At 40.5% G+C, this 15,096-nt stretch overlaps 1 protein-coding gene across 2 annotated transcripts in view; it reads right to left on the reverse strand.

Moving 5' to 3' along the window:
* The window catches only part of loxl3b (lysyl oxidase-like 3b), a 28,797-nt gene that overhangs the window by 12,506 nt on the left and 1,195 nt on the right, over window positions 1-15,096 (reverse strand). For both annotated transcript variants that reach the window (XM_056426300.1, XM_056426299.1), the window contains exons 2-6: window positions 11,467-11,847; window positions 10,310-10,473; window positions 7,201-7,418; window positions 1,754-1,961; window positions 248-428 (exon numbers count right to left, since the gene is read on the reverse strand). In XM_056426300.1, the coding sequence (XP_056282275.1) occupies window positions 248-428; window positions 1,754-1,961; window positions 7,201-7,418; window positions 10,310-10,473; window positions 11,467-11,839 (1,144 nt within the window). In that variant the 5' untranslated portion in view covers window positions 11,840-11,847. The remainder of the gene's footprint in view (window positions 1-247; window positions 429-1,753; window positions 1,962-7,200; window positions 7,419-10,309; window positions 10,474-11,466; window positions 11,848-15,096) is intronic.

The following is a 15,096-nucleotide window of genomic DNA, read 5'->3' on the forward strand; positions in this document are numbered from 1 at the left end:
AAACAACAACAACAACAAAAATTAAAGCGACATAGCTGGAAAAAGTATTCTTCACCTCTAATCAAACTGCACATTGTACTAAAATGTAATAAACACACCCCGCCTTAAAACACAGCGTATTAAAAAAACCTTGGCTGGCTTGTATCACGAAACTACCTTTAATTTCATGTTTTTTAAAAATCATTGTAGTTACACACATACGGGTGGGCAGAAATCAAATACATTTTCAATTTCCTCTTCAACCCACCTTGTCCCATGCGGCCTCCGGTGAGCGCCTCCTTGGCGCTGCCGAAGCCGAGCTCCCTGCAGACGACGCTGGCCGACTGCAGGTCCCAGCGGTCGTCACACACGGTTCCCCACTCGTTGTTCTTCAGCACCTCCACCCGACCTTCGCCCACCCTGGCACCTCCCTTCAGCCTCACGTTGCTCTAGACAACAAGCAGACACGTACAACTAGATATTGAGGGGCCAACAGGAATGTGACCAGGCTATGAGAAGCCTTGCTGTTGGCTAATATGTTTTAATAAGTGTTTAATGGAGCTCTCTTTCATGAAGATCTGATACAGAGAATGTAGTATCCTTAATCCATTCCATTATTAGACTAGAACGGGCACTTGGTAGAGCGCATACCTTCGCATATCACAAGATGGGGCATTGGATTATGAACATGTTGGCATTAGTTGCATGCCAATTGGATACAAATTGGTAGAAAGAAGATGTTGACCTTTTCATGACCTTGACCTTTGACCCGATCGATCCCAAAATCTAATCAAATGGTCCCCGGATAATAACCAATCCCCAGATAATACCCAATCAATAACCAAATTTCATGCGATTCTAGAAGATGTTGACCTTTTCATGACCTTGACCTTGACCTTTGACCCGATCGATCCCAAAATCTAATCAAATGGTCCCCGGATAATAACCAATCATCCCAACAAATTTCATGAGATTCGGTTTAATACTTTTTGAGTTATGCGAGTAACACTCATACAAATAAATATATAAATAAATACAAGGCGATCAAAACATAACCTTCCGCATTTTCAATGCAAAGGTAATAATCAAGGATGACATTTCATGCACAGTCATGTAATTCTGCTATTTAAGGTAAACTTTCCACTAATCGATATTTACTGGAGGAAATAAAGTGAGTCGCCAAAAACTGGATTATGTCTACAAACTGTGTATTGATATATATTATTGATACAAAGGCCCTTTTTAAATGTAGTTTCACCCCATTACTCAACATTACACATATTTCACAAATAACTGTGTTGTTGATATTTTGGGAAGAGTAAAACAGCAATTAAACAAATTCAAGGTCCACAGACGGCTTCTTCTTCATTAAAGAGCAGAGCGAGACCAAAGTTTAACGCACGACTGAGTCGTGTCTGTTCCAACTGAACAACATCCATCTACTGAGGAAGACCTTGAGACAATGTCAAAAGCTGTTTCCAAGGTCAAGATCTCAATGTCACGCTCAACAGAGTGATGAAGCTGCGCTTTAAATAAATAAATGAACTAGATGTTTCTATCAGAGCATAATGGGCCTTTGTTTTCGGAAAAGCACGTCAATAAATAACCAATTAAGATGTTTGTATTCCATTTAGCTGCTTCGGTTTCGGGGTCACGGCATCGTCACGACTTACTGGATGAAAACTCGAACCGCTGCTGCTTTTCCTAAGATAACAAGTCAAAATATCTGCTGAGAAAAAAAGGACAATTTATCGATTTGAAGAAAATACTTTACCGAAGTTTTAGCTTTCTTTTTCATGGCTTTCCTCTGCATGAACAGCGGCCCCGGCATGCAGCTGACGACGGCCGCCGTGCCGCCCTCGCAGGTGGACGTGGCGTTGGCCTTGCTGAACTCCAGAGGACACGCCGCCAGGTGGACCTCCGTGCCCGCGCACGCCACCGAGTGAACGTGGAAGTGGTTCTTCTGACGCTCCAGATACAACCTGGAGGGAGCGGAGACGAGGACTGAGAGGTCAAACCTGTTATATACAAGATGCACGTACTCATCGGCATAGAATGTCGTTTAAACAGTTTGTATGGAGAAGCATAAACGCTAAACGTCAAAATGTTTAGGTTTAATACTTCCGCTTTTGTTGTTTTCTTTTGGAGCTGTTTCCAGCTATATTGATGATAATAATAATAATAATAATAATTTTATTTATATAGCACCTTTAAAAACAAATAGAATAGTAAGAAACAAATATAACATAAAAAAGATATATATATATATATATATATACAGTATATACAATGCAATGATGTTGTGCGTTGCATTGTGGGAGAATAGTGTCCATCAATAGCACACTCAAAAATGTAGTGAACTTAGCTTTGAGAATATACATTTTTGTCTTATTCATAGTGTGAAGTTTTGCTAAGAATAAAAAATGTAAATAAAAAAAGACTACACAAAAAAAATTCATTATTGAAAATGAGGCCACATAATGCTCCTTATCTACAAAGAAAAACACTATAACCATGAGCTCATATATGAAGATGCTGTAGGCTTGTTTCAGGTCCTCACAACATGCACCACCATCAGCTCATATTAGAGAAATAATTATAGCATATCGCACAAACTATCGAAGATACCAGTTTCAAAATATAAAAAACATGCTGTACAAAAGAATAAAAACACAGAAGTCAGCATCCCGGGTCCCAACCGTACATCGGTGTCCAGTAAAGCCAAATAATAAGTGGAGCTGATTGTATAAATTGAACTTGGAAAATCTTTAATTAAAAGGTAAAGTTTAACTTTTTAGTAAAAATGCTAAACCACTGTTTTATTATATTTTATTCTATGGGCCAAGATGCAAACACACACAAAACAAACCGTTATTAATCTCTTAAATGGAGCTCTTTAAGTAGATCACATGTCTGGGTTCTACCCATATGGATGAATGTATTTACTATAAGTTGCTTTGGATAAAAATCTAAATAAAAGTAATGCAATGAGAGGAGAAGATTGATACCACTATCATGCCTGCACTGTAAATATGATATGCTAAGATGGTATCAATATTCTTATTTAACTTATGGCAAGGAAAGGGAACAAGCATATTTACACAAAATTGCTCTTTTTGATCAAAGATCCTTGAAATTATTTGCATCGATTTATCACACAAGGGGATTTTAACTCTGCACATCTATTCCAGTGTTACTTTCACCAAATATTCAAACAAGTAAAATATTTATAAATATTTTTCTGTTTTTATGAACACACTAAAACAATGTCTGACTTTCTTATTAGTTGAAAGGACATTTGTTTTTGTCTTGTGGAAGTGTGCGTGTCTTTTCAGACAACTTGAATTTCCGTTAATCCTCAGATTACCTTTTGCCAGCGCTGCTCAGTTTAGATTTAGAGTTAGCTTTAGCTTTGGGAGTCGGCCTGCAAGGTAAACACGGGTTAGACTGCACACTCAGCAGAACACGAGGGCGCCAAGGAAAACATCACAGCAACTAAAGTCACATGACGCACAATTATGTGAAAACTTAAACTGAAGGAGGCGTCTCCTTCAACATTAAATATGTATAGAATACAGTTAAAATGTGGAGATTCAGCAGTTAAATGCATTAAATATTTATATAATACAGTTAAAATATGGAGATTCAGCAGTTAAATACATTAAATATCTATCTATCTATATAATACAGTTAAAATGTGGAGATTCAGCAGTTAAATGCATTAAATATATATATAATACAGTTAAAATGTGGAGATTCAGCAGTTAAATGCATTAAGTATGTATAGAATACAGTTAAAATATGGAGATTCAGCAGTTAAATGCATTAAATATATATATATATATATATAATACAGTTAAAATGTGGAGATTCAGCAGTTAAATGCATTAAGTATGTATAGAATACAGTTAAAATATGGAGATTCAGCAGTTAAATGCATTAAATATATATATATATATTATATATATAATACAGTTAAAATGTGGAGATTCAGCAGTTCAATGCATTAAATATATATAGAATACAGTTAAAATGTGGAGATTCAGCAGTTAAATGCATTAAATATATATAGAATACAGTTAAAATGTGGAGATTCAGCAGTTAAATGCATTCAATATATATATATATAATACAGTTAATATACCTTTACCTTTGGCCACATAGTGTATATGACACGTAAAGCATGATCAATAAATGCGTGTTAGTTCTTCTAAAGAACCAATGTGAACCTGGAGTTACCACATTGATTTAACGTATGGCAATGCTTTTAAAGCGAGGAGGTAGGTTTAATAAAGAAAGCATGACATTTAATGTCAAACCACACACTCTGTTAATTGGTTAATTGATTCTTCAACTGTTTCCGTACAGGGCTAAGATTAGAAATGCAGTTTAATTTTGTGAATCAAGCCTCAGATTACTCTGGTGCACAACCGACTCATTGAGAATCTGCAAATCCTTATTATCTTGTTTTAGCGCGACCTCCTCTAAAGCAAAGCCATACTGTCATGAGGAATGGGATTTACAGCTGGACTAAAGGACTAATCTGTGGAGAAATTAATCCCCGGTAATTGAGGCAGCACAGATTAACGACGTCCGTCTCATCCAAAAGGGCCTCAGATAGTCAAATTGACGTCATGTTGAGAGCAAAGAAGAAAGAGATTCTTGCGTATTGACTGCAATTAATATCAATTATAATTTGACGACTTTACAATCTGTGCCATGTCAGTGGAAATGTGAAAGACAATAAACAGAAATGAAAAAAACGATAAACAGAAATGAAAATGAATAAAACTCCACACAAAGCAACAGAGAGCTTCAGCTAGATCAAATATAAACCTACAACCCATTCGCATGAAAGAGAAGCTAAATGGTTATTGTCTCGCACACCGACAGGAAACCCCCCGTCAGAGATACGGAGGGCAGACGGAGGGTTATCCCGGGGACGGAGTACCTTCCACCGGCTGAAACATTGACCTTTGGCCTGGAGGGCGTCTCAGCTGCTCTCTTTTTCAGAAGTCTGCAACAGTGAGACAGCCATTCCATCACACACAGGAGAGAGACAACACACACACACACACAGGCTGCACAGCACACACACACACACAGACACACAGACACACACACACACACAGACACAGGCTGCACAGCACACACACACTGTCTCTGAGCTGCACACACACACACACACACACACACCAGTACTTTCAGGTAAAGTACTGGCGGGTCAGCAGTGATTAGCATTCCTCAACTCTTTAGTATATTATATTACAGACTTCAGGTCTGTAACAGTTTAGCTCCACACCTTCCTTTTTTTATTCGTGGTTTTCATCCTGTCTCACTAACTATCACGTCATTCCAGATCTTGCTTCCCATCTCGTCAGTCCAGCTCCCTTCAGCTGCCTCTGGTCACTCCCTCGTTAGTCCCTCATTACCTTCACCTGGTCCTCATGCCCGTCTCACCTGTTGCTCATTCCCTCGTTAGTCCCTCATTACCTTCACCTGGTCCTCATGCCCATCTCACCTGTTGCTCATTCCCTCGTTAGTCCCTCATTACCTTCACCTGGTCCTCATGCCCGTCTCACCTGTTGCTCATTCCCTCGTTAGTCCCTCATTACCTTCACCTGGTCCTCATGCCCGTCTTTTTTTTCAATTTAACATAGTATCTCATCGTAGGAACATCCTTAGATATGTGAGTTAATGAAACATTAATTTTAAAGGTCAGGTATGATGTTCAGATGAGGACATAAACAGGAATACAGTGCTCAGTCTTTGAAGACGATGCCATCAGATGCCATTTTTTTGCCATCAGAATGGTCAAATATGTGGGACAATTGCAAAATAGTCTATAGTATCTGCCTTTTGCCTTTAACACCAAACTCATAGGTACATTTTAAGTACTGAAGTAAAAAGTAAATCTGAATGTTCTCAAATTGTAAATTCATACAATACAACCAAAAAGACCTAAAAATGCCAGAAGCACAGAGACAGCACACGACAATGTGAGTGTTCTGGCTTCTCTCCCGTCGTCTGTTCATCACGTGACCTCCCCGGACCCATTCCTCTCAGCCTTCACACATGTTTGAGAGAAGACACACGTTTCCCCTCGTACTACTGTGAACCGTCTGCAGGGGATGAATAATGCTGGAAGAACAAACTCGGAAGAAAGGAAGTGGAAGTCTGAGAGTCCACCAGACTCCATGGTCTCTTCAATCCACCGTGATGTTTGAATTAGTAAAGAAAACAATGGGAATAGGTTTTAAATGTAATTCTGGGTTCATACACATGTTGACCAATGGATTTCCAGGACTTTTCACAAAATTTCCATGACCAAGCATTTTGTGAAATCTCGGCGCATACGTGAAAAAGTGAGAAAATGTCGTATTTAAACTAACAATGAAAATTACAAAGCATACGGTATATAACCTTAAATGACAAAAATTAATGCGAGACAATAGTTTGATTAAAAGAATAAACATGTTTGTCTTTTTAGTTAAGGTGCGTTCACTTGCAGCGTGAAGAATTTAGAATTAGAATTAGTACGAGAGCTTGTATGCCGGGTTATATTTTGAGCGTCATTCTTTTAAAAGCATATCCATTATTTAAAACTCAGCGTAAATGCACATATGAATATAACACAGTTTCATGACTTTTCCAAAACTTTGGGGATTTTTTGTTTTTTCCAGTCCTGGAAATAACCATTTTTAAATTCCATGACTTTTCCAGGTTTTCCATGACCATACAAACCCCGGTAGTTATTATTAATTAATTATTCCCTGTAACGCTACTCTAGTTTAGGAAACCTCTCCGACCTCTATCCCTCTCCCTCCCTAGTCTCCCCCTTGTCTGATGTATTTCTCTGTTTATATGTACACTCTCCCAAAAATGTTCAATGTTATTTAATTTGAAAGACTGGATGGTATATATTGAATACTACACCTGTGCTGATGTATACTTTGTAAATTAAGACTGTCCAAAAACGAAAAATAATTTAAAAAAAAAAGAAATATAAAAATATTAATAAATTATTAATTTGGTTCTGTTCAATTGTCCTGTGCATGTATTTAAAGCTATAAAAGTGTATTTAAAGCCATAAAAGTATCATGGTTAACATGTACATGCTAAACGACCTCCAGTGCTTCTGATTGTCCGTATAAAAAGTTGTAAGATGCATCTGAACCAGAATCAGAGTTTATTGGTCGAAGTGGAGCAATTATTTCTTACTTGTAGAACTTCTTGTTGACTTTCCTCTCGTGTGGGAATCCCAGCATGCCGCAGACCACGTGTGTGTTTTTGATCGTCCACCCCAGGTTGCAGATCTGCGCCCAGCCGTCTCTGCGTCTCACCTCCACCACGCCCTCCGTGACGGGCGGCTTCTTTCTGGACATGGCGACCACGGGCCGGAGACGCACCTCCTCGATCCTGTTCTCTTCGACTTGAACCTTGTTTCGGGAAAAAAGAAAAATCAGGAGCCGACTGCTGATTTAAATTTGACTGAAAACTCAGCGGAAAAAAAACATAATCCCACGACTCATCTGCACCTACATCTTAATGGAAATAACCAAATATATCATGCAGAAAATTGGATTGGATTCAATCTATTCTCATTGCACAGAGTACAGGTACACAGGCAACGAAATGTATTCATTACATTACATGTCATCTAGCAGACGCCTTTATCCAAAGCGACTTACAATAAGTCCATCAACCAAGAGTACAAACTAAGAACAACAAGAATACAGAAATTAACATTTCTTCAAGATAGTCGAACTACAAAAGAACCATAAGTAATAAGTAAGAGCCATTTAAGTGCCAATCTGTGTTTTAATCCAAATATAGTTGGATATATTCTCTGCATTTAACCCATCCTTAGTCATTAAGGAGCAGTGGGCTGCAGTGATGCGCCCGGGGAGCAACTGGGGGTTCAGTGCCTTGCTCAAGGACACTTCGACTTGCAACTAATGGCGAGAGCGGGGATCGAACCGACAACCTTGGGGTTGCAGGACGACCCCCACTGAGCTACACATCGTTCTTCTTCTTGTATCTGCGTGTAGATTTCTTCCAAATCCCTAATGATGATATTTAAATGACGATGAGAAGCTTTATTTTGCAGTTTCACGATCACGATCCTCCTGACACGTGACGCTCACAGACATGCGCGCGTCTCTTTAAGACTCCGGAATGAGAGGAACAGAATAAACAATGAGTCACAGCTATTACGGTCATGCAAACGGCTCGTAGCGGTAAACTTTACAACCCTCGGGTCGCCAGCGCTGCAATGAGTCACGTCCGCTGCGGTTTACTTGGAAAAGGAAAACAGGCTCGAGGTCGCAGATTAAAGTCTGTTGACGGAGTCTGACTCGCAAAGGAGCCAACAGAGGGAGAGTCGCTCTGCCTCTGGAAGGACGCCCACTGACGAAACTCTTATGAGACATTTTTTCCGTAAGACCCTTCGAAGCAACAGAGACCCCTCATCCAGTCAGTCAAGCCGTTTCCCGGAGTCAAATGGACATCCCCCCAAAAAATGAAGAACATCTAGAAATAGCTGGTATACCTCTGAACAGTGACTTCTTAGATTACGATTCCAACTTTCTGTCAGTTTTAAATGTTTATTAATTATTCAGGGAGGTTTTACTAAGCACACTTTTCTCTTACTATGTTTATTACCTTCGCATTGAAAATGCGGAAGGTTATGTTTTGATCGCCGTGTATTTATTTATTTATTTGTATGCGTGTTCCTCGCATAACAAAACAATTTTTAAACCGAATCGCATGAAATTTGGTGGGATGATTGGTTATTATCCGGGGACCATTTGATTAGATTTTGGGATCGATCGGATCAACGATCAATGTCATGAAAAGGTCAAAATCTTCTTGAATCGCATGAAATCTGGTGGGATGATTGGTTATTATCCGGGGACCATTTGATTAGATTTTGGAATCAATCGGGTCAAAGGTCAAGGTCAAGGAAAGGTCAACATCTTCTTTTTACCATAGCATGGTCAATTTCTATCCAATTGGCACTAATGCCAAAATGTTCATAATTCAATGCCCAATCTTGTGATATGCAAAGGTATGCGCTCTACCGAGTGACCGTTCTAGTTGTGACTGTTTTTTGGATGTAAAAATCTATATTTGGAAATAAACTGGTTTCTTATTCTGATGTAATCAGTATCTTACGTCTTTAAAATGAGGTGAGTTACGATATAGAGGTATTTATGATACTCGTGATATTTAAGGACGAGGAATGCACACTTGTGTTGGAGAGCTGCTGACCACAGATCATAGTCACAATGTAAATAATATTTAATAATTGACCAACGTTTCGACATGACATCTTCCCCTGGGTAATGCATCACAACAGTGACGTGTTAAAAAATTAAATATTGATGTCAAGATAATAACATATGATAATACAGTATAAATACAACTAACTACATCTTTTAAATAATTAAATCTCCCTCCACAAATGCACATACACACACAAAAGAGTGTAATTAATGTACCTCTCTGAAAAGTGAACTGAACAGTGTCATTAAACCAAAGGCACGCCACACAATCTGTTCATCTTCATACAAATAAACACAAAAAGGAACTGGATGGATAAAAACATTTTTTTTTAAAGGATTTCATCCTTTACAATTTGCTCTGATTAAACCCAAACTGGGAGTTGCTGCTGAAGGAATGGACTGAATCTGACCCGGTGACCTGAGTTCACAACCTCGACCAATCAGCCACCGGAACTGATGCTGCACTCCGTGATGGAGTGTATGTCAGGAGGACACCATGCATGGAGAGCCTGCTGCTTTAACAGGCTCACACACACGGAGCAGAGGATCAACACCATGTGTGTGTGTGGAGTAGCACCGAGACCATGAAGGCCTTCCAACATATAGACCACAGGTGTCAAACACAAGGCCCGCGGGCCGAATTCGGCCCGCCACATCATTTCATGTTGCGCCTGACAACTTGAAAGACTTATAATCACCTTTTCTTCAAGAAATGTAAGAAAATATCCTGTGCTTTTATGTTGAAGGTTCCAAATTAAATGGATTTATGTTATAATATTAGAGAACATTTCTTACGTACAATATTTCTACACTCAAATAAACAAATTTAGAGTTATTTAACAATATGTCGGGTAGTAGTGTATACGTTTATATGTTTCAGTGACAACCTTTTGAGGACAGCCATGAAGCTGATGTGGCCCACGGTGAAAATGAGTTTGACACCCCTGATATGGACTGTGGAGCCCTACGGGGCTCAGTTTATGGGCTTTTTTCGCAGCTTCTAAATGCACATTACTTTTTACTGCGACAGAATTACAACTTACGTCAATAACGTTGGAATCCACAAAGCCGGGGATCCTCTCGTCTTTGCACACCGCCCCGGCGTCCTCGTCGTGAGTGCAGTCGCTGTTGCCCCAGCCGCGAGACTTGCAGAGTTCGATGCTCTTCTCGCCCCCGTTGCACTGCACGTTGTCCAGCCAGATTTTCCCTGAACAGGCAGCAGACTGTTAGCGCCTTTCGGAAAGTTGACTTACGTGTGTATTTACCCGGGGACGGCGCAATGAAATCAACAGTTCAGTGTCCAGCTCAACGTTAGCTAGAAAGCTCATGTCCGTCTGCACCGCCGTGAGCTTTTCTCCTTTCACAAAAACATCTGGTTGCCTTTTATAGTTAGGAACATACAGATGTGTTGTTCATGTTCAGGTGTAAACATCAGCCGCTCCACACATCTGATATATATGGGCAATAGATGCGGTGAGTTTGTTTGCAGCTTGTTTGTTTTTTGCGTGAACATAAACTAGAACGGGCACTCGGTAGAGCGCATACCTTCGCCGCAGCCACATTTTGGCCTTTTCATGACCTTGACCTTGACCTTTGACCCGATCAATCCCAAAATCTAATCAAATGGTCCCCGGATAATAACCAATCATCCCACCAAATTTCATGCGATTCGGTTTAATACTTTTTGAGTTATGCGAGTAACACGCAAACACGCACACATACAAATAAATAAATACGCGGCGATCAAAACATAACCTTCCGCATTTTCAATGCAAAGGTAATAACGATGTCATCAGCATACAGTCGAATGCTAAACAAAATAGGGCCCGGTATCACCAGGATTACGTCATTAGTCCAGGCCTGGAAGATGCTCGTGGTGCTCTGGGAACTCATGGCGACAATCTCTTATTATCAAGAGGCTGAATAAAAGATACGAGTCGTTGTGTTTTAAAATACTCTGAACAAACATGAGGGTTCCTTCACGATTCAAATGTATTTTAACCTACTTTAATTGCAGGATAGGGGATGATTGCTACAACTGCCAAACAGTAATAAATTGATTCAATATTACATTGACACACATCATCCTATGATTGCATTCTCTGAATATCTTGCGTGATCTCCAAACATGTTGGACGTCATAAATGCCCGTGTGTGATAGCACACAGTGTATCAGGTCAGAAGCTGAGGTCACTCTTACCTTGGCCCTTGCCGTATTTGGCGCTGTGGGTCCATCCCGTGGCCGAGACGAAGCCCAGTTGGCGACAGAGCACGTTGGCGTTATGTAATGAGAAGTCGTCGTCACAGATGGTTCCCCACTCCCCCTTGTGGAAAAGTTCGACCCGACCCTCGTTGTGTTTTCGGGGGTATCCGGACAGTCTGACCTTTAGCCGCGCGGTCGGGGACTGGGGGGACGGGGACGGGGTGGGCGTTGCGGTCGGCGTTGGCGAGGGCGCCCGCGCGGATGGCCGAGTGGTTGCGCTTGGCGGCGTCGTCAGGGCCAGACAGCAGGAGAAGCACAGCCCCAACACAAGGCCGGACACCAACTGCTGCCTACGGCTGGACTTCTCCATTCTTTCAGCTGCGCGTGAAGAAAAAAGAGGCATGTTTCAACGAGGATACATTTAAAAACAAATTTAACTAGAACGGGCACTCGGTAGAGCGCATACCTTCGCATATCACAAGATTGGGCATTGAGTTATGAACATGTTGGCATTAGTTGCATGCCAATAGGATAGAAATTGACCGCTATGGTAAAAAGAAGAGTTTGACAACCAATCATCCCACCAAATTTCATGCGATTCAAGAAGAGTTTGACCTTTTCATGACCTTGACCGTGACGGTTGACCCAATGGATCCCAAAATCGAATCAAATGGTCCCCGGATAATAACCAATCATCCCACCAAATTTCATGCGATTCGGTTTAATACTTTTTGACTTATGCGAGTAACACGCATACAGATAAATAAATAAATACACGGCGATCAAAACATTACCTTCCGCATTTTCAATGCGAAGGTAATGAATATGATCAATGAGCATTCAATAGTTTGATGTTATGGAAAATGCGCTTACATCTTGCTGGCATCATCCGACACATAACTTTCCAACGAACATATATACGTTTTATTTGTGAGCTTTAGGGCAATTCTTTTTTAAAATGCTCTTCCATCAAAGCCAGACCATCATGTTCACAGTGTGGTTCTCCTTTATGACGATTCACACGTGGATTGGATGCAGACGCTTCTTAACAAGTGTTATTTTTTCTCTAAATTCATTCTTTGGAACACTTTTTATTACCGTTTTGTCCTGTTCTGATTTCTAGGTGTCTCCTCCATGTCTCTCAAATACACTCTGGTCAGCCCTGGAACCCCCTGAGTGATACCCTGACTCTTCCTCATAAGTAGTTGTCGCTAAAGCCATGAAGAGGGTTCACGCAGCGGAGCGTATAAGACGTTCACCGTATGGAAGCACTGTGAGGACTCACGTCACCGTGCAGAGTTGCTCCAGCAGTTTGGGTCCAACCATCTGGTCAGTGTTGGGGGGGGGATAACAGGGAACAAGGCGTAGACCTCAATGGCCACACGAAGAGGCCGATCACAAAGTTCACATGAATATCGACAGTTTGCCCGTTTTTTTGTGGTGTTTTTTCTTCCCTCCACTGTTGGCGAGCTACTGTTGACATCACTGTCAGTCAGTTTTGATCCAGCTTCATATTCGTTCATATTTCTTGATAAAGTTCCCTTTTCCCTACAGAATGACTCCCCTGCTCTCTTAAACATTCCTGACATAGGCCTGCTATTGATAACTTGACGGCTACACTCCTTGTTTGCTTTGAGTGGTGGTGTGTGTGTGTGTGTGGGGGGGGGGGTGTTCCTCCAGAGACACAAATACAGTAGTGTGGTGTGTTTTTACAGAAAAACCACAAAGTTAAGTTGCCCTTTTCCCAAAACATGTCTGAGACTGACTGCGTCGTCTGAGTATAATTTCACGGCGTGCGGAAAGACGGAAAGACACACACACACACACACACACACACGTTCACACTCGGCCCTTAAAGGCACAGCCACCGGGTCTCAACCGGAGCCGTGTGGGGCCACATTGCGAGGCCGTTTATTAAAGCTGATTTCAAGGATTTCTGCCTTTATCACTGTTGTTGATGGCAGGGATCAGAAATAAACATGGAGATGGAGGCGAACGATATACAAAGAAACCCCAAAAGAATGTAACAAATTTCAGCTTGACGGAATACTCCAACAATTTGAGACAAATACGTACCGACTGATATACAGAAAGTATGCAAAGCTAAATCTGATAAACAATAGTTCTACAGACCGGCTTCTTCTTCTTTTGAGCTTTCCTTTTCAGTGAGGTATCATTAAGGGGGGGGGGGGGTTGTGTCTCAGGGGTTTTAGCGGGTTGACCTTTAACCCCGGTTGGCGGTTCAATCCCCTGTACCTCCTGTCCACATGTCAAAGTGTCCTTGAGCAAGACACTGAACCCCAAGTTGCTCCCCAGGCACATCACAGCAACCCACTGCTCCTATAAAGGCTGAATTTAATTAGCATGTGATGTTTGTAAGTTTAATTATTACCAACTATCGGTTGAACTGTCCGATCAGCTGACCTCTCGAGGTCGAAATCACAACGTTTCTAGATCTCAGCAATCACTGGGTCAGTACAATGTCATCGTAAGTGATAAAGATCACAGCCAAAAGACCCAAGCTGAATTAAGTGGGGAAGTATATGACACACAGAAGATTCTTCTCATTTACAAATGTATCCGGTGGTCATTATGTGAGGCTACACAGTCAGGCAAGAACATCTGATTTTAATCAGTCCGACCTGAATTCAAATCCACCCTCTCGCTCTCTCACCCCTCCATTGAACTGGCTCTCTTCCCATCTCGCCCCTCACTCCATACCAATGTGCACATGGATCAGGTCTTGTGAAAGGCTCAAACCAGCAGCAGGTTCTCCGCATCAGAGCAGCTCTTTGCTTTAACCCTCCTGTTACCTTTAGGGTCAATTTGACCCCATTCAATGTTTAACGTCTCTTAAAAAAATTATTGACATCATTAATTTTGCTTCATATTTCATGACTTTTCCTAATTTATTGGGGACAACTGGGAAAACTCAATCCACATGATGATATGTTTTCAATGTTCTGAACACAACTTGTACGCATCGGTGTTCTTTGGGGTCAATTTGTAACACATATAAGAAATATCCAATTTTTTATTTATTTAAAGGGCTATTTAGGTATCAACAAACACACATAAAGTATCTCACACTTAAACGTGGGAAACAATATTAATTCAAATAATGTTCTGGAGGTTTTAATTACTGGGGTCAAATTGACCCCAAGGGTAAAAAGATGTTAGTAAATTTGAAGGTGGGTTAATATAGAGTAATACAACTTCGGTTTTTGCCTGAGACACTTTGCACACATTCGCACGAAAACAAGCAAACGACTTTGACTCTGTCAGCGGATCATTCTCACTCCCAGAGTCACACATTTCATTGATTTACACAACACACATACACACACATTTCATTTTCATTTACACTACACACATACACACACTTTGCATTTTGCACACTGTCTATATTTAATATTTTAATATTTAATTTAATTTTAGTCATTAGTATTGTATTGTGTATGCATATATGTTGTATATATACATATATATTTTATTTTATATTTTACTTTGTATACTTCTTGTATACATCCATATCTTTCATCCCTGTTCTTTATATTTTATATTTTATTTTTTATTCTCGTGTGTTTCGTTTATTGGTGCTGCTACTGCTACGACAAATTTCCCCTT

This window comes from Pseudoliparis swirei, chromosome 11, assembly GCF_029220125.1.
Source record: "Pseudoliparis swirei isolate HS2019 ecotype Mariana Trench chromosome 11, NWPU_hadal_v1, whole genome shotgun sequence".
Classification (NCBI taxonomy): Eukaryota; Metazoa; Chordata; class Actinopteri; order Perciformes; family Liparidae; genus Pseudoliparis; species Pseudoliparis swirei.